The sequence below is a fragment of the Aspergillus candidus genome (genome assembly GCF_002847045.1).
Source record: "Aspergillus candidus strain CBS 102.13 unplaced genomic scaffold BDW47scaffold_45, whole genome shotgun sequence".
Taxonomy (NCBI): domain Eukaryota; kingdom Fungi; phylum Ascomycota; class Eurotiomycetes; order Eurotiales; family Aspergillaceae; genus Aspergillus; species Aspergillus candidus.
Window position 1 is genome coordinate 1 of NW_020194050.1, and position 23114 is coordinate 23114.

General features: G+C 45.4%; 9 protein-coding genes across 9 annotated transcripts; 4 read left to right on the plus strand and 5 right to left on the minus strand.

Annotated features, from left to right (window-relative positions):
- Positions 1-779: 779 nt before the first annotated feature.
- BDW47DRAFT_119432 (ubiquitin-specific protease UBP14) lies at positions 780-3417 on the minus strand (the record flags this gene model as incomplete). The annotated part of the gene is made up of 6 exons (XM_024815349.1): positions 780-927; positions 985-2686; positions 2740-3013; positions 3074-3214; positions 3264-3331; positions 3390-3417. 6 exons carry the CDS (start codon positions 3415-3417, stop codon positions 780-782), a joined length of 2361 nt encoding a protein of 786 aa, XP_024669512.1.
- A 931-nt stretch (positions 3418-4348) lies between these two features.
- On the minus strand, positions 4349-6468 carry BDW47DRAFT_133422 (uncharacterized protein; the record flags this gene model as incomplete). The annotated part of the gene is made up of 5 exons (XM_024817831.1): positions 4349-4477; positions 4530-4966; positions 5029-5342; positions 5417-6105; positions 6162-6468. 5 exons carry the CDS (start codon positions 6466-6468, stop codon positions 4368-4370), a joined length of 1857 nt encoding a protein of 618 aa, XP_024669513.1. The 3' UTR covers positions 4349-4367.
- A 564-nt stretch (positions 6469-7032) lies between these two features.
- BDW47DRAFT_110185 (replication factor A subunit protein RFA1) lies at positions 7033-9545 on the plus strand. Its single transcript, XM_024813660.1, has 6 exons — positions 7033-7243; positions 7292-7443; positions 7499-7589; positions 7637-8168; positions 8227-9119; positions 9171-9545. The coding sequence occupies exons 1-6, from the start codon at positions 7200-7202 to the stop codon at positions 9262-9264; spliced, it is 1806 nt and encodes a 601-aa protein (XP_024669514.1). The 5' UTR covers positions 7033-7199; the 3' UTR covers positions 9265-9545.
- A 241-nt stretch (positions 9546-9786) lies between these two features.
- BDW47DRAFT_110187 (NAD(P)H-quinone oxidoreductase) lies at positions 9787-11503 on the plus strand. Its single transcript, XM_024813661.1, has 4 exons — positions 9787-9896; positions 9946-10212; positions 10270-10361; positions 10425-11503. Exons 1-4 carry the CDS (start codon positions 9881-9883, stop codon positions 11049-11051), a joined length of 1002 nt encoding a protein of 333 aa, XP_024669515.1. The 5' UTR covers positions 9787-9880; the 3' UTR covers positions 11052-11503.
- A 51-nt stretch (positions 11504-11554) lies between these two features.
- Positions 11555-13396, plus strand: dbp3 (RNA-dependent ATPase DBP3). The gene is made up of 3 exons (XM_024813662.1): positions 11555-12896; positions 12959-13030; positions 13095-13396. The coding sequence occupies exons 1-3, from the start codon at positions 11626-11628 to the stop codon at positions 13249-13251; spliced, it is 1500 nt and encodes a 499-aa protein (XP_024669516.1). The 5' UTR covers positions 11555-11625; the 3' UTR covers positions 13252-13396.
- On the minus strand, positions 12874-15251 carry BDW47DRAFT_110190 (Rft-1-domain-containing protein). Its single transcript, XM_024813663.1, has 3 exons — positions 14301-15251; positions 13402-14250; positions 12874-13351 (listed from the first exon to the last, which is right to left on the minus strand). The coding sequence occupies exons 1-3, from the start codon at positions 15068-15070 to the stop codon at positions 13261-13263; spliced, it is 1710 nt and encodes a 569-aa protein (XP_024669517.1). The 5' UTR covers positions 15071-15251; the 3' UTR covers positions 12874-13260.
- Positions 15252-16246: 995 nt separating this feature from the next.
- Positions 16247-17796, minus strand: BDW47DRAFT_110191 (OST3/OST6 family protein). The gene is made up of 4 exons (XM_024813664.1): positions 17347-17796; positions 17189-17286; positions 16775-17130; positions 16247-16694 (listed from the first exon to the last, which is right to left on the minus strand). Exons 1-4 carry the CDS (start codon positions 17689-17691, stop codon positions 16513-16515), a joined length of 981 nt encoding a protein of 326 aa, XP_024669518.1. The 5' UTR covers positions 17692-17796; the 3' UTR covers positions 16247-16512.
- A 465-nt stretch (positions 17797-18261) lies between these two features.
- On the plus strand, positions 18262-19793 carry BDW47DRAFT_61335 (RlmE family RNA methyltransferase). The gene is made up of 8 exons (XM_024819431.1): positions 18262-18293; positions 18347-18594; positions 18659-18709; positions 18783-18809; positions 18857-19185; positions 19250-19298; positions 19353-19514; positions 19574-19793. Exons 2-8 carry the CDS (start codon positions 18412-18414, stop codon positions 19649-19651), a joined length of 879 nt encoding a protein of 292 aa, XP_024669519.1. The 5' UTR covers positions 18262-18293; positions 18347-18411; the 3' UTR covers positions 19652-19793.
- A 23-nt stretch (positions 19794-19816) lies between these two features.
- Positions 19817-22366, minus strand: BDW47DRAFT_119439 (putative autophagy ubiquitin-activating enzyme ApgG; the record flags this gene model as incomplete). The annotated part of the gene is made up of 7 exons (XM_024815350.1): positions 19817-19900; positions 19990-20352; positions 20410-20877; positions 20933-21077; positions 21141-21910; positions 21965-22073; positions 22176-22366. 7 exons carry the CDS (start codon positions 22364-22366, stop codon positions 19817-19819), a joined length of 2130 nt encoding a protein of 709 aa, XP_024669520.1.
- Positions 22367-23114: the final 748 nt, after the last annotated feature.

Sequence of the window (23114 nt, forward strand, 5' to 3'; positions counted from 1 at the left end):
ATTAATTAATTATATTTTAATTTAATTAATTATAAGACTAATATCTCAGGATTAAGATATCTTAAAAAAAGAAAATAATTATTATAATTAGAAATAAAGATTAATAATTTAGTTTAATAAAAGTAGATAAGAGTTAACTTATAAATAAATATATAATTAATATCTAATTAAAGAGATCCTGTTATATATAATAGTCAGGAGAATTATTATTTAAGAGAAATAAGTAATTTTTTTTAAATATTAATATATCTACTCTTCTACTTATATTTCTCCTATCTTGTAAAGATATCTATTAATAAGTAGGGGATTAGCTGCCTAAATAATATCTATCCCAACCCCCATATTAATCAGCACGCCGCCGCTTACAATAAATTAATTCTAATTTATCTTATATTATATTATAGAGTAGATTTAGATTAAATTCTTTAATCTAGAAATCTAGCAGATCAGGATCAGGATCAAAAAGTTAGATCCGGATCCGCCCCATTTCAAGGTCTGTCTAGCTAGGACAGGATAACAAAGAGAACTGCTAACACTACTACAGCTACTACCAAGTATAAATTCAACCTCCAAGATAATAAAATATGATATTTGCTGGATATTCTTGTTTTCATTAGTATAGGCAAGCTAGGACAGGATGATAAGACTTACTACTACTGATACCTACTGATCTGCAAGTGGTCATGCCTAGACATTTATTTTATGAGAGCCCCACGAAAATAATTGAGTGTCGTGTATCAGGGACGTATGTATGCACCCCAAGCATAATTTGTATTTCCTCATTCCACCCTCACAAGGAAGTATAAATAAGCGAACTTCTTCATCTCTTGTATGTCCTCGACCGCCACGACTTTCTCGTCATTGAACATTACCCAAGTAGGCTGATCCTGCCCAGGGAGGGTTTTACGCACAAAAGCAACATAATGCCTGTTTTACATTAGCCGAACGTTACGGGTTAGAGAAACACATATGGGGAACGCATACCCAGCGTGCACAGAAGAGCCTTTGTGACAAATAATTGACCGGAGTTGATATCTTGCCGGAGTAGTAGAGAAGCCTTTGAGGGGCCTGTGACTGTTGTGCTGATGTGCATCAGATTCATGATTCGCAGATCCAACCTCAGTCATTTCTTCCGGATGGCTGAACACCCAGTCAATTGCTCTATTGATATCGCCGCTTGTAGCAGCTAACGCTTTCTTAGCATGTTGCTCATTAATGCCCATTTCACCCAATTGTGAGACTTTTGCTGAGTCTTGCTGCAGCTCTTCACCACATTCCCCGGCACTTTCGGTCGCAGGTGGATCATCAATGCCAGCGTCGTCCATATGAGCAAAAATCCAATTCATTGCAGCTTCGAGGTCCGAGTTTCCAGTGGCTTGAAGTGCCTTCACGCATCTTGGTTGCGGAAATCCCATGGTGAGAAGCTGACACAGGACTTCCTCGTTAGGAGCGAAAACCGATTCAGTGTTCTCCACATCTGGGAGTAACTCTTCGTCTTCCTTCTGGCCGGAGGAAATATAACCACCTAGATCCAACGGTTCGTCCCCAATTTCCACAGGAATATCTAACTTCGTAGGCACCCAGTTGATCAACTCAAAGCGCCTCGCATTGACAACTAGATTCCGAGGCAATGTCTTGAATGACGAACGCTTGGAGAATCCCGACTTGCTAGAGCATGAGGGACAGCTGAGTTCAACCACTTCATCGGCAGTGGAGGCATCTAAACAATCATTGAAGGTCACAGGCTGGAACTGATCGTTTGTTTCGGGACCACTTTCTGTAGAGAAGCGGCGCACAGGAACAGGGATGGAAAGGTTGTCCTGCTCATCGACTCTATATCGAACTTTGCTGCAATTCAAGCACTGGAGTCGCTGTTCGACGGCGAAAGTGAAGGATTCAACAGGGTTGTCCAGTCCTTCAAGGGACCTGCTATGGTTTACCAGCTTGAAGAGGTGCAGAAGAAATTCGAATGCATCTTGCTGTCTCATTGTGGAAAATTCCTCATGCCCACGACCAACGAGATGCTTGAACATCGATGGAACCAAGCCTTTTTGATTGGGAGTCTCTGAAGAGTCCGCAGTGGCATTGGCATCTGGATCGGGTCGAGAATAACGACCGGAAAGGATGCCATCTGCGAGTTTTCGCAATTGGCTCTCCAGATCTTCCGCCGGATGTTGAGAAAAAGGCGGCTCCTGGGTGGGATGGTAATACCTGTTCTGAAATTGGGGAAGATCAAATAGACACTGAATCACGCTTGAAAGGTAACAGCTGTTTCCCAGGTTCCTGAGACCCGTCAAACCAGGGCCAAAAATCGGGGTGAGCTCTTGCCCATCTTCAGACGTCATTGTAAACTGCCATTTCATATTTTGTTCAATTTGCATTTCCGTCAGGCTTTTTTCTGTTTTCTCGCGGCCTGCCAGATTAATGCCCCAATGAGCAAGATGGTCAGCGAGGTTAGGGTCGACTCTCTCTTCATTGCATTTATAGCAGAAGACATCAGCGGTGCCATCTGCGGTTATGGAGCCAAGCTTGACAGCAACTGCGTGTGAAGTTAATTCGGAATGGGTAAGTGCGTGAGAATTTCCTCCCACACCTCCAAACTGACTGCGCCCGCAGCCAAGATTGCCACACTCCAAACAAAGCCACAGGTTCTCCTTGAGATCACATAACGAGCAACCGTTGAGGTCTAGATATTTCTGTGAGAAGCTGGTTAACCATTGAAAGAACCTGGGGTCGTACCTTTTGACCTGATTTCCCGGGCTTCTTCCTGACCTAAGCATAGTGTGTGCTCACACGGGACAAATTCTTGCTCCCAAGCCTTGACCTCCTCTTTCCTTGAGTACGTGATTGCATTCAGGACACCGTCAACCACAGCCGGAAGTTTGCCACTAGAAACATCGACATTATCCTGACAACATTTGTAACACACAACGCGCGTGTGTGTGTCATAGTGATCATCTTCTGTTTCTGCAACTATTGCAAGTTTGGATATTTTTTGTGGGGGTTCATCCCTCTAGAATAAGATCTGGTTAGTCACTGCGAACATGAGAAGGTATTGACTTTTCCGACGTACTCGGACTGGTTTCCGAGACCTCTTGATGTTGAGAGCCAAAGGATGGCCAAACCGTTGAAAATGAAGAAGGGCATGGTCCCTGTCTCCCGTACAGCCACCATTGAAGCAAGTTAAACAAACGTTGAGCCCGGAATCATCGTCCTAGATTTAGTTAGGTATGAGAGCTTCTCTTCAGCCGGGGTGCCCATACAATAGAATCGAAGCACTGGGTACAATCTTCCCTGTAGACTGCTTGGGATGCAGATGGCTGCTTTAAATCTGCACACAGAGATGATCAGATCGAGGTCGTACTACTCGAGAGAATGGACTATCCTACCATCAGAATTAACATGCAAGCAAGCCATCTTCAGTGAGGCAGCACGTTCTGTATTTGCTGAAGATTCTTGCCAAGGTAGTACTGTATTTAGCTCATATAACATAGACAGCAGACGCGAACTGGGTATATCTGCCCGATAATATTTTTGGTTACTGCTGGCAACTTTGTAATGTCGGCAATGCTGGGAATGGCAATGCGCTAGTCAAAGCAGGATTTAACTTCGTGATGAGACAATAATTGAGGAAGTATGTCGGGTGGGGTGAAACTTAAGGGAACATATACTACGTAAGGTAGTACGGTGCTTACCTACATCATACCAAGATACTGTCGCGGGGCAGGCAGGGCCCAGCACCATCCAACTAGTTCGACCGAGTGTGAAAGGTTTGCCGCTGATAAGACCCTCTTTGGCACATCGATTACTCATCAGATATGACACAACTGCCTACTAGGCAGGCAGTTGCCGCAATCGGGTAGTTATACGCCAAGAACGGCATCAGAGTACGATTATGGAAGTCTTCGAGTGTCAGCCACTAATAGGCAGTAAGTACCTTAGGGGAGGTATTCAAGGAATTTATCTATCTATTGTCAGGCATAGTCAATACTCAAAGATGCTTAACAGTCATCTCGTCAATCTTGTGCATATTCCAACAATAGTATTATTTATACTTGGAGAAAAGTATCGCTGTTGATTTATGAACGTAGAGAAATATCTACACTGTAGTGATTATTGAAGAGAACTCTATGAAATGACTTTTCTATACGTTGTACTTCAACTTCCTTTATGCTTAACTTTTTAAGTTGGGGGATTCGGCTTTGGTTTAGAAGCTCTGTCTATGCCTTAGGTATCAATTTTCATGTCTTGATCGGCCTGTGTACTTCTTCTCAGTCTTCTAGTCTACGGCAAGGCACTGCATATCTTGGTGAGTATCTCGGACTTTGAAACATATTCCAGACCTGCCATAATACACAATGATCCATTTAATTCACTAAAAACCAAGTCCCCACTAGCCCTAAGAGATTATCATAAAGGTGCAACTCAGTAAAATCATTCTGGAATATAGCATGGACAAGCTTGGTTTCCGTGCTAACTACTACCTTGTCAGCGACAGAAAACGTCACATACAAAGAGCAATGCCTTACCTTGAGTAGGTAGAGTTGTCGCGCAATTAATGATGATCCAGTCACAAATCATACCTTCTTGTATCCAGGAATAGTAATTTCCTCCCTGCCTGAATCGTGTGATGTGTTCATCAATCTTGCTGTGTTCTCTTAAAAGTTCGATCGCCCATTTCTTCTCTTGTATCAAGAAATCTACCCTGCCGTCGCGATTTCTAGACCATTCAGAGGACATTGGCACACGTCGACCAACTAGTTCAGCGAAAGCCCGGTAAAATTCATCCTGGTACTGGGATTCTATTGGTCTGTATGTTGCCCCAGTTGATAATTTTCTGCCCTCTGAAGAACATCTCAGGGCGATTGTCGAAAATCGACGTAAGACATCGAGACACAACCCATATACCGTATCGAACCGCCCAGGCAAGGGTTGCGGATCAAAGCCGATCAAATATTCCACCCATCTAACTTTGATTAGAATAAGTCAAAGATGGGAGATAGACGGAGAAATTAAAAGATGACTTGCTTCTCATGTAACCTGGATGGCAAAACAAAAATTTCTGGAACCATCATATTACCGGTAGCTACCTTATGGATCCAACCTTTTGTGTAACATTGCAGTGTTCCTGAGTTCGAATTCCACGGCAGGTCGCCGTTTTTCAAGACGGTCAGAAGAACGTCGGCACATTCCCGTGTTAACTCGATGCCCTGGGGGAATGAGCGGTAAACAGGGGTGTACGCAAGAAGTCTGAAAACTTTGTCCTCTGATTTCAAGCCATCGATAAGATGCGACTTGGTTATTGGAGTTATTTTTTCATGCTTGACATTAGAGCGGTAAACCTAAGTAAAAGATAATTAAACCAGCTGGTCTAGAAAGAATGGACTTGCTTTAAGCCAGGACCTGAATAACTGACGTGAAAGAAATATTCCATCATAGACTCTAATGCACCGGGGTGCCCGTTTGTGAAAGAGAAAAGATACTCGATGGCATCTGTTTGAAGTATGATTGGCGGTATTTTTTTGGAGCCTATTCTAGATGTGGCATCGTAGAATTCCGTCTTCGAAAAAAACAGACCGAAATCAGGCGCCGCGGCGTTCGTCTGGGGGGTCAGTGTAACCCGTTGCTCGGGGTTGAGGATAGCAGGTGTAAATTCACAAGTGGTGGTCTCCACCCCGGTGGAAGGACTCCCATAAGAGCAGAAAAGACAGAACATGATCTCTTCCCCTTTACCATAGCATCGACTTTTGAGGATTTCATTCCACAATATGGCATCATTGTAGGATGTCTGACCTTCATCAATGATGAGGACAGCCTGGGAAAGGATATCTTTGTCCACTGAACAAGGGAATTTATTTCGAAGCATGACCTCCAGTTTGTCCCATGGATCCACAGGGCTTTGGTGGGATGTATCAAGATCGCGCCATGTCCCCATGAAATACACATCCCGTCCTTGACTCAAAAGGTGATCTCTGAGTAACTGTGCTAGGGTTGTCTTGCCACTTGCTGGTGTTCCACGGACATGAACAACCTTTCTAGACAGGATAAGATCAGCGAGTTGCTGAACTGTCCTCTCGCGAGGACATATTGAGAGGTCATCTGTGACTATTTACCCCGACATTGTAAGCTAAGAAAGGATAATAGTCAAAATAAGACCAAACCTTTGCGTGACTTGAGAGGACGTGGCATAATTTTATCAGGACTGGTAGTCTGGTCGCCGCACACAGTTTCTGCATCCGTGTGCTTTGATAGGGGATGATCACAAGTCACGCAGTTGTCACTCCAACGATCTTTAGTTTCCAAAATGAAAAGGCCCTGGCTGCAGGCACAAGAGGATTGATGGCCATTTTGTATGATTATAACTTGACAGGGTCCAGAAACCATGACGCGTGGATAGGATGTGTTTTCCAACTTTTTGAAATGGTGTGCATACTTGGGATGAGTGTTAGAATGGTGGTAATCTGACATGATAACTCCCTCATCATTGAAGCGAACAGTGAGAAAATCGAACATGTATCTTTTGGGAAACTACTAGCCTGACATGAAGCGCAAAAAGCTAAAAGCCCGGCTTATAAAGGCTTTGCGAAATCATAGCAAAGATCCAGCCAATACTTACTCGCCGTAGTAATCAATCTGGTGATTATTGACCAATGATCATTGATCAATCATATGATCAATTACTTCACTCTACTTTTAGCTTTTAGGTTAACAATGACAGAATCAGCCAACCAGACAACGCCACCCCAGCCCTGTATTGCACCAAATGGTCCATATAGCTATCTAGATAGACAGCTAGAAAACTTGCTGCTGAGAAGGTTGTAGTAATAGAGTCTTCATTATCCTGTGATGCCTGTAGTAGTATTGCAGTAGTAGTGTTAATACATAGGGGGTCAAACTTATTAGTATCTAAGTTCATGAAGCCATGAGTAGTAAGATAAATGAAGTAAGTGAAATACACGTGATCAAGCGGGACGCGTTTTGCATGGAAATTAGTGGGTGGGACTATCAGTGTAGCAACGCGTCCTGGGCCACCCACGGTCACCGTGCTCGGAACTACTTAACTTATCGTTATTCACCACCTAACTGTCTATTATCCAGTAGCACTTTCCGTCCTATAGATTTTGTGTATCTCTTGTCGCCCCCCACTTCATTACTCTCACAGGAAGAATTTAAGTTTCTCTGAGTTGTTCTATGGAAGAATGACGTCCGAAGCAAGTTCTCATATTAGCGTTGGCGCTCTTAGGTGAGCAAACTCTACCGAATTCAACGAACTTAGCTCACAATATCAAAGCGCTATCTTTGATGAATCGAAATCCCAAGTTCGCGAGCCAATTGTACAGTGTGTCCAAGTCAAGCCACTGCCTCCTCAACAAAATAACCAAGAGCGTTATCGAGCTGTCTTCAGTGACATTTCAAACTATGTCCAAACCATGCTTGCAACTCGTGAGTTATATATATACTTGGACCGGTTGGGATGTCGTGTTAAGTACAATATCAGAAGCGAATTCCTTCGTTACGAGCGGTCAACTTAGGAAAGGGTGTTTTGTGAAACTGAAGTCCTTCCAGGCGAATTCAGTGAAAGGCAAAAAGTCTGTTCCTTGGTATCATATTTGGAGCCTCGTTAACGTTTATGTAGGATTCTGATTGTTCTGGATCTTGAAGTGCTGCAGGAACTGGGCGAGGCAGAAAAGATTGGCGAGCCCAAGCCGTTAGAAAACAAATCGGAAGAGGAGGAGAAAGTACAACCTACAGCCATATCCAGCAATGGGTTTTATGGCTCGAAGATGCCACAGACACACCCGAGCAGTCGAGTACAAGCACGGCCTGGTGCAGCTTCAACGCACGCTACTATGTATCCCATCGAAGCCATCTCTCCATACTCCCACAAATGGACGATCAAAGCACGATGTACAAGCAAATCGAACATCAAAACGTGGCATAACAGAAATGGCGAAGGAAAGCTTTTCAGCGTCAATTTGCTGGACGATAGTGGCGAGATACGTGCGACAGGGTTTAACGACCAGTGCGAGATGCTTTATGACGTTTTCCAAGAAGGAAGTGTCTATTACATATCTAGTCCGTGCCGAGTCCAAATTGCGAAAAAGCAGTTTACAAATTTGAATAATGACTACGAACTTACGTTCGAGAGAGATACAGTTGTTGAAAAGGTTGGCATGAACACCCCCGACCTTCCACTAATCAATGCACAATTTTGACAAGTAACAGGCAGAAGACCAAAGCGATGTACCGCAAGTTAGATTCAACTTTACCTCCATAGGTGATCTTCAATCTGTTGAGAAGGAAACCACCATTGATGTCATAGGGATCTTGAAAGAGGCTGGGGAGTCTTCCCAGATCGTCTCGAAAACGACGAGCAAGCCTTACAACAAGCGTGAACTTACGCTGGTTGACAACACAGGGTATTCGGTTCGCCTGACAATATGGGGCGCTACCGCGGTGGACTTTACCGTGGTGCCAGAGTCCATCGTGGCTTTCAAGGGAGTCAAAGTATCGGATTTTGGAGGTCGGAGCCTGAGCTTATTGAGCTCTGGGTCCATGACTGTGGATCCCGACATTGAGGAAGCACATAAACTCAAGGGCTGGTATGATGCCCAGGGAAGAGATGAAAACTTCATTTCGCACGCATCTGTCTCGGGAGCAACCACATCCAAGTCGAGACTTGATCAGTTCAAGACCGTTGCCCAGGTTAGGGAAGAGCAGCTCGGGATGTCAGATGACGCCGTGTACTTCTCATTGAAGGCAACTGTCATCTACATAAAGCGGGAAAACATATGCTACCCTGCTTGTCTTACAGATGGATGTAACAAAAAGGTTACGGAAATAGATGGTCAATGGCGATGTGAACGCTGTGACAAGACTCACCCAAGGCCCCAGTATCGTTACATGATGCTCATCAATGCTAGCGATCATACCGGTCAACTTTGGTTAAGTTGTTTTGATGAAGTTGGCAGGTTGATGATGGGCATCTCGGCAGACCAACTAATGGAGTTGCATGATAACGATGATAATGCCGAAAGTGCTATCGTCCAAGATGCGAATTGCCGGACTTGGAATTTCAGATGCAGGGCTAGAATAGACAATTTTGGTGACCAGCAACGGTGAGCTCCAATACTTTTTCTGAAAGAATTATGTTTTGCTGATGATTTTAGTATCCGTTATCAAATCTCCTCAGCCAACCCTATCGACTACTCTGAAGAGGCAGGACGGATCTCTGATCTGATTGATTCATACAACATCTCTTGAACATGACGACCTTGTGCCTGGTGTCTGTGTTGCTGCCTACTCTTCTTTGCTTAAATGTGTTTAAATGTGTTCTCCCCCCCATCGCTATAGGGAATTATGGGCTTTTCGCGGTGGCTTACTGATTGGGAATGCCTTGTTTTTAATGGAACAATCCGGGGTTCAACCTGTCATTCAGGCCTTGTGTATCTGCTTGCTACATGTCATTGATGTTATTTCCATTGCTTTGACAGTTAGGTATGAAAACCTGATGTAGACAATTTCAATAGGCGTCGTGCAGCTCATGTCGGATTGTAGATTCAAATGAAAACTCTAGGCTAACTAGCCATAAGTGTTCTTAGTGGTAGTGTTTTTTTATGAACCGAGGGTCAATTGAGGAAATCGAAAAGCAATTTATGTCTAATCACTTTGCCGGCAAGCTATATGGTAAGCAAAGGCTTATTTCCGTGTCACATGACCAGGGCCGATGACGCTTGACAGATGGATGCGGGGCCACCGGGGAGCCATTTGGACATTATAAATCATCTTCAGTAGAATACACAAATACCTCTCATTTTCACATAGCCTTGAATTCACGAGTTAATCTGGAGTATTTTTCTCCAATTCAACATCCGCAAAGATGATGAAAGCTATAAGTAAGCTTACTTCCTTATCATTATCCTCAGCAGCGTTGACTTTCTCTAGGTGTGAGGGGTAACACCGGAAACGCTGATGCTCTGTTTGTCAACAGCATCCCCATTCCAGTGATAGGAGATGGGCAGGCCTTGGTGAAAGTAAAAGCCTTCGGACTGAACCGTATGGATTTGTTACAACGGGAGGGTAAATATCCAGTGCCACCCCAAGCCCCAACCACCATGGGGGTCGAGTTTTCTGGCGTAATCGAAAAGCTGGGTCAACACCCAGAAGAAAGCTTTAGGGCTGGGAATGAGGTTTTTGGTTTGGCTTATGGTGGTATGTTAGAATCGGAAACCAAGGTATAAGGCTCTAAGCGATTAATGGTACTCATAGGGGCCTATGCTGAGTACATTGCTGTGTCGACCCACATGTTGATACATAAACCGCGCGAGTTGACTTGGGAGGAGGCAGCGGGCATACCTGAGGTAAGTTATCCTCAGGGTGTTGTTTGAATTTTAACGTTGACGCCTTTCTTTCGTTGTATCTAGGCTTGGATAACCGCTACTCAAGCCTTAGATCTGATTGGGAACTTCGGACCCGGGAAGTCGGTGCTCTGGCATGCAGGGGCTTCCTCGGTCTCTATAGCTGGCATCCAACTTTCTAAGATTGACAATGCTTCTGCCATATACGTGACAGTGGGCTCACAAGAAAAGATCGATTTCTGTGTGCACCAGTTAGGTGCTACTGCCGGGTTCAATTATAAGACTGAGGACTGGGCATCTGCCATCCTGGCACAGACGAATGGTCGAGGTGTTGATGTCATTATTGACTTTGTGGGTGCAGCGCATTTCCAAGGCAATTTGGACGTAGCTGCAAAGGATGGGCGCATTGTTCAGTTGGGCCAGATGAGTGGTTCAAAACTCCCTGAGGGTATTGATATTAGTGGAATCCTGAGAAAGAGACTGCGACTTGAAGGCAGTACACTTCGAAGCCGCGAAGAAGACTACCAAAGAACCTTACGTGATCTGTTGGTTGATCACGCGCTGCCAAAATTCAAAACCAGAGCTTTCAAGGTTTTGATTGAGAAGATCTACCCCTTCGAGCAGATCATTGAAGCCCATAAATTGCTTGAGAGCAACGCCACTAAGGGAAAGATCATCTGCACTGTTGGATAGAATACGCGCACGGGGCAGATGAGACGAGTCGACTGGCTTTTAGGTCATGACAAGCCACCGGTCATTGCAGTTGATGCCACTGTCTCCTGTGGGAAGTGGGTCACGTCCATTCACGAGGTTGTCAATATAATCTCATCGCGTATTTGTCAATGAGCTTAAGCCTAGCTAGAGACTAGCTATATCCATCATGGAAGCCAATCCAGATATCCGTTGAAATAACGGTGTGATGGCTTGATTAAGATGGGTGTTATCTCACACTTGTGCTCGGCCCACGGGCTTCAAGTTCAAAAGTCTTGATTACTCCCCAGAAGTTTTCGCCATCCAGGTCTCCCGTTTCATTGTCAAGCAATGACATTGGTCGGCTGGAAGTCCATCCCGGCTGGGGATAGTGGAGCCATCGACTATATAGGCAAGCGGTGGCAGTCTACGGAATTTAGCGCGGTTGCAAAAAAAAAAAAAAAAAAAAAAAAAAAAGGAACAACAGCAAAATAGAACTGTGACACCGGCAGACTCAATTATATTTCTCCAATTTTGATTCTTTCATTACTTTGGCAACGGCAAGTTAAGGCTCGTCATGGCTAAACGTGATTACAAAGACGAGGGTGTCTCCGAGACTAGACCAAAGAAAAAGTCGAAGTCCAAGGTGGAGAAGCGTGACAAGGAGGAAGATGTGAAAAAGCCGAAAGCCTCAAAATCTTATAGCCAATCTGTTGCTCTTAGCAGTCTTCCTCAGTCGGAAATCGATAAATTCCTCTCGGACAACACGATCAAGACGGTCGATCCATTGTCGCAAACCCCGGATCTTCGCCCGATACTCTCATTTTCCCACCTGCCATCATGCACCGGCGATCTGTATCAGCCTTTGGAATCCTTCAAGGCGCCAACGCCTATTCAATCGGCAACTTGGCCATTCCTATTCTCCGGCCGTGATATCATTGGGATTGCAGAAACTGGAAGTGGTAAGACGCTTGCTTTTGGTTTGCCATGCATGAAGATGATATTGGATTCGGCGGAGAAGAAAAAGCAGAAGCCTTATCGACCAACGGCAGTCGTGATCTCGCCGACACGGGAGCTTGCGATGCAGATTCACGACCAACTTTTAAAGTATGCAGGCTCTGGATCCATTGACATGGCGTGCATCTTTGGTGGGGTGAGGAAAGACGAGCAACGGGCAGCTCTCAAGACCGCATCTGTTGTCGTTGCCACGCCTGGCAGATTGAAAGATCTCCAGAGCGACGGCTCATTGGACCTTGGGAAGGTCAAATACCTTGTTCTGGATGAAGCAGATCGTATGCTGGACAAAGGGTTTGAAAAGGACATAAAAGAGATCATTCAGTCAATGCCTGCGTCCAAGCGTCAAACCGTGATGTTCACTGCTACCTGGCCTCCTGCTGTGACAGCTCTTGCTGCGAATTTTATGACCTCACCTGTGACCGTGACTATCGGCGGGGACCCGTCTGCTGATCCTCGGGCTAACACAAGAATCAAACAAGTTGTGGAAGTGGTTCAACCTCACGAGAAGGAAAACAGACTTGTGCAGCTGCTCAATAAGTCTCAGCGGACGGGCTCAAACCCCGATAAAGTCCTGGCTTTCTGTCTATACAAAAAGGAAGCCATGCGTGTTGAAAGGCTTCTACGGGCTAAAGGCTTTCGCGTGGCCGGAATCCACGGCGACTTGAGCCAACAAGAGAGATTCAAGAGCCTGGACGCTTTCAAGTCAGGTGCTGCTACAGTACTTGTTGCGACAGATGTGGCAGCTCGCGGTCTAGACATACCTTCGGTCAAACAGGTCATCAACGTCACGTTTCCCCTTACAGTCGAAGATTATGTACATCGGATTGGACGGTTAGTAGCCATTCCACCCATGTAATTCATTCCAGCTGACATTTTGCGCCCCTCCGTTTTAGAACTGGTCGTGCTGGAGCTGAAGGTTATGCCATCACCCTTTTCACAGAACTTGACAAAGCCCAGTCTGGATCGTAAGTCTTATTTCTCATCCTGCTACGTCTAGTTGAAACGGAGCACTTGGCTGACACATATCAGGTTGATCAACGTCCTCAAGCAAGCAAAACAGGAGGTTCCAGAAGAGCTCCTCAAATTCGGCACAACTGTGAAAAAGAAGCAACACGACTCATATGGTGCATTCTTCAAGAATGTTGATACCGACAAAACAGCGACGAAGATCACTTTTGATGATTGAGCTGTTGTTTCATGTCGATTTTTGCTTCAAAAGCTTGGTTTTGAACATCGGATAAAGTTTTTCGCACTTTGTTATAAGGAATTCTCTCTCAAGATACATTCTAGAAATAATTCATTAGAAATCGATCGCCGCCTGTGAGAGTTGACTTACATCAAAAGAGCGTACGCAGTTGCAACTGCACCGGATTTCAGAATTTCACGTATGCCAAAGCCGAAGGCACCATGCCATGCTAGCCCTAGGGACATTCCGATTCCCACAACATACGTATAAGGCCGGAGACCAAATTCTGCCCAAGGCATTCTAATACCATGTCGAAGCATGTACGATCGAATAAAGTGTATCCCCCAGAGGATGCGAACGGCCATATTGACAATGTTGGCGTATACCAAACCATGGGCACCGAGGTGTGCTATTCTCAAAAAGAAGTAAGCCGCCAAGGCGAAACACGCAGAGAACACCCCCATCCAACCTGTCTGGGTTCGAAGTTCTGAAGGGGTTGCTGCGCCAGAGACAAATGCCTCAATTATGCCATTGAATGCCAAAAATGGTATGTAGTAGCAGTACAGTGAAACCAAGCTAGTGACCATAGGAGAGCCCCATCGATGCCCGCCCAATGCATTAAGCATTTGTGGTACCAAGTGTGGTCCCAATGGCAAGACAATGGCGGACATCATTCCATACCCACGCAGGATATCGACTAGGTGTGCCTTTGCTGCATTGATGGCCTTCGTGCTTGCACTATTCTCACTTGAATTAAGCAATGACGAGAACAGAATGCGGCTGCTTTCCTCAATAGGCTGGAATAATAAGCGAGCGACAAGCCCGCCATAGTTGCAGGCTAAAGAATATATCCCCTGGTCTTCCAAGCTTGTCATTGCTGCTAGTATAATTGCATCACCTTGCGTGAGGATGTGCTTGATGATAGACTGGAAGAAAGAGTTTGCAGACAATGAAAGTAACCGACAAGAGAACGTGTCCGCGACGTAGCGCGACTGATCTCTGACCTTTGTTATTAACCAGGAATTCCCCCAATTGTCAATGTGACATACCTAGATTTTAGTCGAGAAAGAAGTAACGAGAAGCGCCATTGTTTTCTTACGTCTCGCGTGACTTGAATGTACCCGACGACAAGTGTGCAGGAATAACATAAGTGACCCAAAGCAAATGGTAGAATGCCGATAGTATATCCGGTCCAGGAGGCCCAAGCAAAACAGCCGCACACTACCAAGCTCTTCACAAGCGCTGCAGTCATTTCAACAGCTGCGCGCTTCTTGTAGAGCATGTGTTGTTGTACCACAGCGAAAATGGGCTCGACGCTGAGTTCCAGCAGCGATGAGACAGCAGTAATAGCAACACTCATGCGGTAGAAAGGAGTCTGAGACACCTCTTCTGCGGCGAAGCGCACATAGAAACCAGCAAACGTCAAAGCCAAAGGGATCCCTAGCCCCAGGCTAAGATAAGACATGTTCACCACGGTCTGAGATGATAAAGCTGACTGACGCGCAGCGTCAATACTCGATGGCGCTTTTGTCGCATCATCCTGCTTTTTCTTGCCGCCGTGGGCATCAAAGTAAAGCCCCAATGGTTGTTTCTGGATTGCGACCCGGATACTCTCCCTAGAGAAGTATAGTATTGAAATAAGATAGAGTTCAAGTTGTGTCGCAACTCCCAAGATGGCCGGTGATAAGGTGTGCAAAACAAGCTGGTTTGCAACAAAAGTGAAAAGCCTGGAGAATACTTGAATAGCGATCAAAAAAGAGGTCCCAGACACTGAAGATGTTAGTAGTTTACTCAGATTGTTTTCCTCAGACGGTGCCATGTTGACATGAATCGGCTCTAGCTAGGCCGCGGGGAGTCTCTGTTGGTATTGTTTCGTGTTTGCTGTATTTGATCATTGCCGCTCAGTGTGAGCTCCTCAAGAGATTTGTTTGTTTACGACTGCTTCCCAAAGCCCCACGAGGCTTTTCTGACCCAAAAAGAACAAGCGCAGCAGGATGTCAGTCAGAGGGAATGTGAACTGGTGAGGTGGGTAGATTTCCGGAGTAACTCCGCAGAAAGGCCATGGTGGTGCGTGGCCTTATCGAGAGCGTGTCCATTCCCCACAGCACATACTACTAACTGAACTATGCCCAATCTGACTTAGGCCCTAAATCAATACTCTATATCCTCAATAAAGTAAACATACGGAGTAACCTGCGAAGATTTGTGAAGAGCACTATATTCTCCTAGCACCTTCTAAAGGAGGGTGACATTCAAGTGCAACTTTATTGGGACAGGTCAAGTATGTTTTTTCTGTCATTATTAGAAACCAACCAAGCGAAATTCCAAATTGAGACTGTTCATAGAATAGCTTTATTTAACATCCTGATAACAATTGTCAATGTTATTACAAACAATCAATTAAAAAGGTTAAGGTGCAGCGGAATCTCTAAATATATGCTCTTTTACAATGATCTTCGAAGACTCAAATTACATGCAAACTTATCAAATTTGAATAATGGGGATTCGAATCCACTAAACTGTAAATATCAAATACTAAGCATTGATGGACATATACTGCATATATAGTATCTGTTGACAGTAAGCTGCGATAGTCATTTAAGCACAGTCATTTAGAACGCGACCAACTTGAGTGTTCACTGGTTGTGGAAGGGATAGCATGTAACTAAGGGAAGGCTGGTCAAGAAGGCGGCTGCATATCTGGGATGGAACAATCGCGCGGGGTGAACCTGAAGTAGTCAAATCAAATGAACATATAGAAAGTAGTTTGGAGTTTAACCGTGGTACCTTGATATAGAGTACCTAGTAAGGTACCAGATAGGCACCTGGAAGTCAGTAGGTCCGCTGCGTGGGTCTAAGTAAGTTCGATTGAGGAAGTAACGGCTGATTTGCTACATCGTGTCAGATGCTTTTGTTTCTCTTACTCTTGTGGAAGTTTGTTGAGTATTGACTGATGTGGAGATGTTATTTACACCATGTTAATACCTATGTGGTCGCCGCAACAGCTACCCGAGAGTAGTATCTAGAATAAGAAAAAAGTAAAAAAAGAAAAGCCCTGTGCTTGTTGACTAGAAATTTAGAGCTACTAAAATACACGAAGAGTGTTGGAGATGGACCATATGCACATTCAAATGGCTCGGCTTTGGTCGAGCCACCTGAACAGAGAGGTATGTTGCAAGCCACGTATAGCTGGCCAATGCAGGCTTCACCCTTCCATGATCCGTAAAGCCATACATTCTTTCAGCCAGACTATAGGTCCGATCAAAACGGGGGCAGAAAGAAAGGATACCCGGCATTTTTCGCCTTGAATACGCTAAGTAGGAAGCTGTACACACCGAGAAGCACAGTGCCCCAAATTACCACGGCAACTTGCTGTGCCTTTTTATCCGCGGTACGAGGAACCTTCATTGCTAGAGCGATCGTCGCGAAGGAAAGGACGGCGTCTGGTTAAACCTTCTGTTAGTACACGGTTGCACATGCAATGATGGTACAAATTATCATCAAGTAGAGACCGTCAACTTACAAATAGCTGCGACGACCTGTGTTTCCATACCGAATTGGTTTTGGAATCCGCCGGCAAAATAACTAATACCGCCTTTACCATCCCCAACCACGTATGGTACTTTGCGGATATGATTGAACATGTGTCCACTTGTGAAGAGGAGGATAGCGATCAAGCTGACTGCAGCCCAAATGTTCCTGTTCTGAATGATCGGCAGGACATAAGGTGATAGAACCGTAAAGAGCGTTACCACGGCCATCAGGATAGTTACGAAAGAAACGATCCGCATGTAGTTCAAAGGGCGAACAAGAGGTGGCTTCGGACCTTCCGGGAGATGGCGGTTTATCCACGTATAAAGTTGATCGGCGGAGATAGGGCTTGTACGGTATCGTCAGTCCAAGGGCCCATTTTGCAAAACAATTGTATGAGGCTTACCCGCTGAAATCATATCTCAAGGGGCCATCGTCGACCCTAGCAGATGGTCCCACGGTGGGAGGAAATAGAAGGAGGACAGGAGCCGTTTGAAGCATCAACTTTTCCCGGACATATTAGCTGAGCGACAGACCCTCTCTGTAATCAATCAATCACCATACCTTCTGGAATGTATTCCTTCCATCTGTGAAGTCGAGAGTGCCAAATAGCAATTTAGGGTCATCTGATTTCGGGCCCTTATTCCAGCTCTTTGCAATAAGCTCCCATTCTGGCTGGAATTCGCGACACAGGACACAGCCAAATCGAGGGTCTACGGCCGTGAGAATGACCGCGACATGGTAGTCCCGGGGCTTTGATGTCAATTCGTCGTAAGAAGAATCATCCAAGTCGATTGGACCTGAACGTGAGAGAGCCTGATATTTCTCGAATGTATCCGACTTCGGAACTGCGCCCAGCACAGCCGGAATTATAGAAACGAACGGAAGGAGGAAAGAGAGGATATTCATTGTGACAGTGCAGTTTTGGAGCACTCTGCTGCGTAGAGGAAGTATCACTCGCAAGGTGTATCCAGCATCGGTGTTGCAATTGGTGTGGGTACAATAGTGGTTTTCTTATCTTACATACGTACGGCGCATTCTGTAGATACGTACCTACTGCCTCTCTTAACAGTAGCTTGTTTAGGTGTCCACTACTATTAAGAGGTCTGGTGGAATGTTTTCCCCTTCCGACCCCACACCATACCGAGATCGGTAAGTAGCCCGCCCACCGCCTGGACACTGAGGTACGATAACTTGTACGGTAACGCCGTCCGTAACTTTGGTTTTCTAGCCAAGGTGATCTGGTTGCCTCGAAATCGCATTGGCAGTAAGTCGTACGTTTAGTACCTCCTCGTTAAGCATGTCACCACAAATGCTAAATATCCTCCATCTCCCTATTGAAGTAAGTACTGGGCTAGGTTTGAACTTACAGTATAATATATGCCCAAAGAGCATAGAAATAATGTTTATCAATATAATCCCTGGCCTTAAACCTGGATTATAGACGACGGATCTCCAGGCTGACCGCGAAATGTTTTAAGTTACATTAAGTAACAGGACCAGGTCGAATTGTATGATACACCGAGCTCTCAAAGGGAACCCACTTCTAAGTGGAGCTGATAAGATATGTAAAGTACAATTGTGCCGTCATACAATTTCGACCGCAAAGTCCTGGTGGACCTTCATAAGATGTTTACACAGTTGTATCCCGCCTGTGTCACTCGGAGCCAACAAAATATCTTGATTCATACCATTATTCCAAGACGGTTCGCATCTTCAAAAAGATGGCAGGCTCGCCAGCTCAAGGATCGATTCACCAGGGACGCATCGGCACAAGGGTTGAAAAGCCGAGCGGCATTCAAGCTCCTTCAAGTATAACATATGACCACCATGGCCTGTCCCCTCTGAACTCTTATATTTCTAACATCATGGATAGATTGACGAGAAATTCCATATCTTCAAGAGAGGTCAAACCGTCGTCGATCTGGTATGACCTTCAAATTCTTGATTATTTACTGTAGATGACAATCCGTCTCGTTACTTACTTTGACCTCGCGCAGGGGTATGCTCCTGGTTCTTGGTCTCAGGTATGCTTACTGCTTGCGGTGCTTATTTCCCGCTGACCTTGTCCAAGGTTGCAGTATCTCGAACCCAACCTGGCGGCCGAGTCCTTGGTGTAGATATCATCCCAGCGCAACCCCCGAAAGGCGTGTCCGCAATCCAAGGGGATTTTCTTGACCCCAAAGTCCAGGAATATGTTATGGGGTTTGTGCGCGATTCACACAAAGGGCAAACCCAATCAACGGTCTCATCGAATGGCACGATTAGCTCTAAGCACAACGCCGTTCAACCTGGTCTAGAATTGGACAGTCTCGACAGCGATTCAGCTATAACCCAGACGCATCCCGAAACTCAGGACAAGCCAAAGTCCCAATTTACTGTTGATGTGGTATTGAGTGACATGTTAGCACCACCCAAGTCAAACCACTGCAAGATGGGAGAGATGTCTAAGTAGTTTTCATAATAGGATGATGAACACAAGCGGCGTGAAATTCAAGGATCATGCGGGGAGTATGGTAGGTCTTCTATCAATCATTTTCAATAGTCATGATTGCTAAACTTTTCAAAAGGACCTTTGCCGAGCTGCGCTAGAATTCAGCTTTGTGGTCCTGAAGGCTGGCGGCCATTTTATTTGTAAATTCTACCAAGGTGCCGAAGACAGGGCCTTGGAGAAACAGTTGAAGTACCTGTTCGAGAAGGTACATCGACTGAAACCAGAGTCTTCGCGTAGTGTTCGTGCCATCATGTATATTCTCTCCCAAAAATTACCACGTACTGATTTGATGAATAGGAATCGAAAGAGGCATTTTTCATTGGCCTCAAACGCAAGCAATGTGCAACAAAAGATCAAGTGCTCACACCACCATGAAAACAGGGGAGGAACGTGGAATGGAAATCACAGGCACTGGAAGGAGAAGAGAGAACAAGTAAAGCATAATATTATTTGAGGTAGCACGTGGGTGCGTCCTTCTCATCGTCATCAAACACAGCTACATCTGAGCTATGCCTGACACCAGAACCCCATTCATACTACCTACATCGCCTCAGCGAATTCATCTGTATCAGAAGCTTCATCCCATTCAATATCATCGATAGTCGCTTCTGCTGTCGCTTGAACCTGTTCAAAGTGAGCATAGTACTGAGGGATGTGATATGATAATGAAAAGAGTGCAACCTTTGGATATCAAACAGGGAGGGGCTGCTTACTTCTTTGAGACCACTCAATTCTTCCACATACCCGGTCTCGTTCAATGCTCTCTGTATAAACTCCCACCCCTCCTTCTTGTACGCATCAATGATATTATCTGAGCAGGCGCTACAGCACTTGTAACTTCGACCCGCTACCGTGATGTTATCGAAAGTCGATAGGAACCCACGAATCTGGTGCGGCAGAAGTCCTAGCGGGTGGTTTCCATACTCCTCGCTTCGTGAAGCCGGAGCTGGCGCTGCTGCTCCCTGAGGGTGTTGCAGGATTGAAATAAACAACTCGACCAGTAACGCCGAAGCTATGGGGGCCACTCCGGGTCGGGTAACAGTGCACTGCTGGTCGAGTGTTTGGTCTTTCACAGACTTCAAGTATTGAGTTAATCACGAGAAAAATATATTCCAGGATTGGTCATGACTTACATTCATAGGTGCCACAACATCGTTGCAAAAATAGCAGCCAAGTTCTGATGTTGGGTCGGCGCTATTCTTGACACCATGACGCATAACCACATAAGAGTCAAATCCGAGTGCGGCATTCATTACAATCTTGCCGGCGGCCTTCCCCATGACTGTCGGTAACCACCGCGACTCTCTGGTATCCATTAGAACGAAGATAGCATCGTGATTTTCAATCAAATCTTTAAGGATCTCAAAGTCTGCTCGGGTCTTTTCGGCGTCTATCACCGGGTGGCCTGCCATCGGTACGGAGAGCGCATGCCCTGTAGATTCAACCCCAGGGAAAATCTCTGATAAAGCTTGTGCTGCACGGTGTGCCTTTTTGGCACCACCATCTATGCAGTCGGCGAAGTTGAATAACGGTTGCCTTACCGGGTTAGAAAACGACACAGACCCATTATCAACGAATGTTATTCGAGTCACACCCCAGCCCTGAAAGTAACAGTTATTTCGAGTTATAGTGAAGGCAATTGACAAGAAGCTTTACCATTAAATTTCGAGCAACGTAAGACCCTAAGGTCCCTGCGCCTAGTAGAAGGCATCTGGTCTTTTTGATCTTCTCTAGTTCCAAATTGGGGCTGATTCGCCACTTCATGAGCTTGAGATTGAGGTCTACAGACTGGTCCGCTAGCCTTTTCAGTAACCAAACATGTGTGGTCAGTGAACGTTCGTTATATCTGTACGTGAGGCCTTACCGTTTAGGGTCAAGATATTCCGTCAAGTCAATCATTCGCCCTGTTAACTTTCCTTCGGGGTTGCGTTCCCACCCAGTTACTTTGGGCATGGGTTTTGGTGAAGCTTGGGTAGACCTCGATTCGGGCGACGATTTCGATTCCAATGTGATGATAGTGCTACGACATTGATCACGCATCGAATGTATATCGCGATATCGGAGTATTTGAACTCGATCAAGCCCCCAGCGCTGTTTCACGAGGACGAGTAAATTCCTCAGCATCCAGCCGGGTGCATTCGCATAATTCGAAGGATCCACGAAGCATATGAAGCAATCTTCAGGTCTTGCTCCATCGAAGAAACCACTCTCATAGCTCGAGAGGGCGTCAATTCGCCACTGATTGGGGGTCAGTTCTTCTTGGCTTGTCGTCTTTTCACCGATGGTAGCAGAAGAGTCTTCACGGCCATCTAAGCTGGAAATCCTTCGAGCTAAAAAAAAGCCACGTTGGCGTGCGTCGACACCATAGCTCCATGTTTGAACCGCTTCGACGAGTGCAGAATTCTCGGAAGCAGTCAAAGACCCAGTATTGCTGCTTTCACTCCCACCAGGACAAGGTTTGGCAGCCTTACTTGGACTTTCTGAGGCAGTCCAAGAAGGATCCGAATGAAGAGCAGGTGAAGCAAACCAGTAGTAAAACTTGTACTTCTTCAGATCTGCGTACGATAAAATGACGAATGAAGAAAGTAGTGACGGACAAGAGAAGATGCTGCCATCATTTATCGCATCCCAAACCTAAGGGATGTTAGCGATACCGTAGTCAACCATTCTCTGTTTATTGCGACTGACCGTTTCTCCAGATTGCCGGAGCATATGTGCTTTATCGATGTTTCGGTATTCCTCAATAGTATTGACATTCTTAATTAATCCTTCAGCACGATAATAACCCCCTAGGGCACTAAACAAAATGATTAACCGGAGCTTGACGGTTACATGTGGCATGGTGCAATGATCTCCACAATTGATTGCCCCGGGTTGAAGGCCTAGTATATAAACTTACTCGTTGCTTGTGAGCGCATCCCCATGTATTTGCATTCGGCATGATGTTTCGGGGGTGTCTGTTGGACGGATCTCATAAAGCCCTAAAACTTTGCGTGCAGAATCATCCAGCTTATCATGGTTGATCTTCAGCGAAGCCAAGGCAGTAAAAAATGGCAGTTCTATATCTGAGGCAAATGGTGCGTATTGCATGATTCACTCTGTCGGGTGTGGAGCAAGGGATCACAGAAACAGTTAATGATGGCCACGGGTCTCTAGCATACAAGTCCTTAAGAGGGATTCTTTTGGGCCCCCTTTGCCGGATGTTCACGATGGGTTGGATTATTCTGGATAGGGTTTGTTTGGATGACTCGAGTCACGTAGGCATTACTGAGCTGGAGTTGCAAGTCTAGATCAAAGTAGTTGTCGTATACTTGTCGCTAATGGTAGTACGGAGTAGAGTATATAGGTAGGTACAGAGAGGTATGTAAGTTAAGCGGGGTAAAATTGGGGTCAGAACTGAAGGCATGATAAGGTGACGTTTTGATCCTAGTCATGGTAAAAATACCACCAAACGTAGCTTACTTGCGGCTGGAGCTGGTATTGAATACAAGCCGCTGGTGGTACATTGTTATTTTTGGTACGGTATAGGGACAACTAGCGCCTTGTGACTACCCTCAGATCATGTAACTTATACCAGGTACATGACCTATCTACCTGACCTTACCACTAGCAGGTGGTAACGTATGTAACCAATGATAATACTGCTAAGCCTGGAGCAAGTCATGACAATGATGACACTGGTACCTGCTGACCCTTCCTTACACACTTGAACTAGTTGAATATGGTTGGTTTTGTTAAGGGACTGCAGATCATGATGGTTTTCCAGGAAGTCTATTCCCCGCTTTATAGCTTCCTGCCATGAAACCCAGACACCCACTCACCACCTGTAAACTAACCT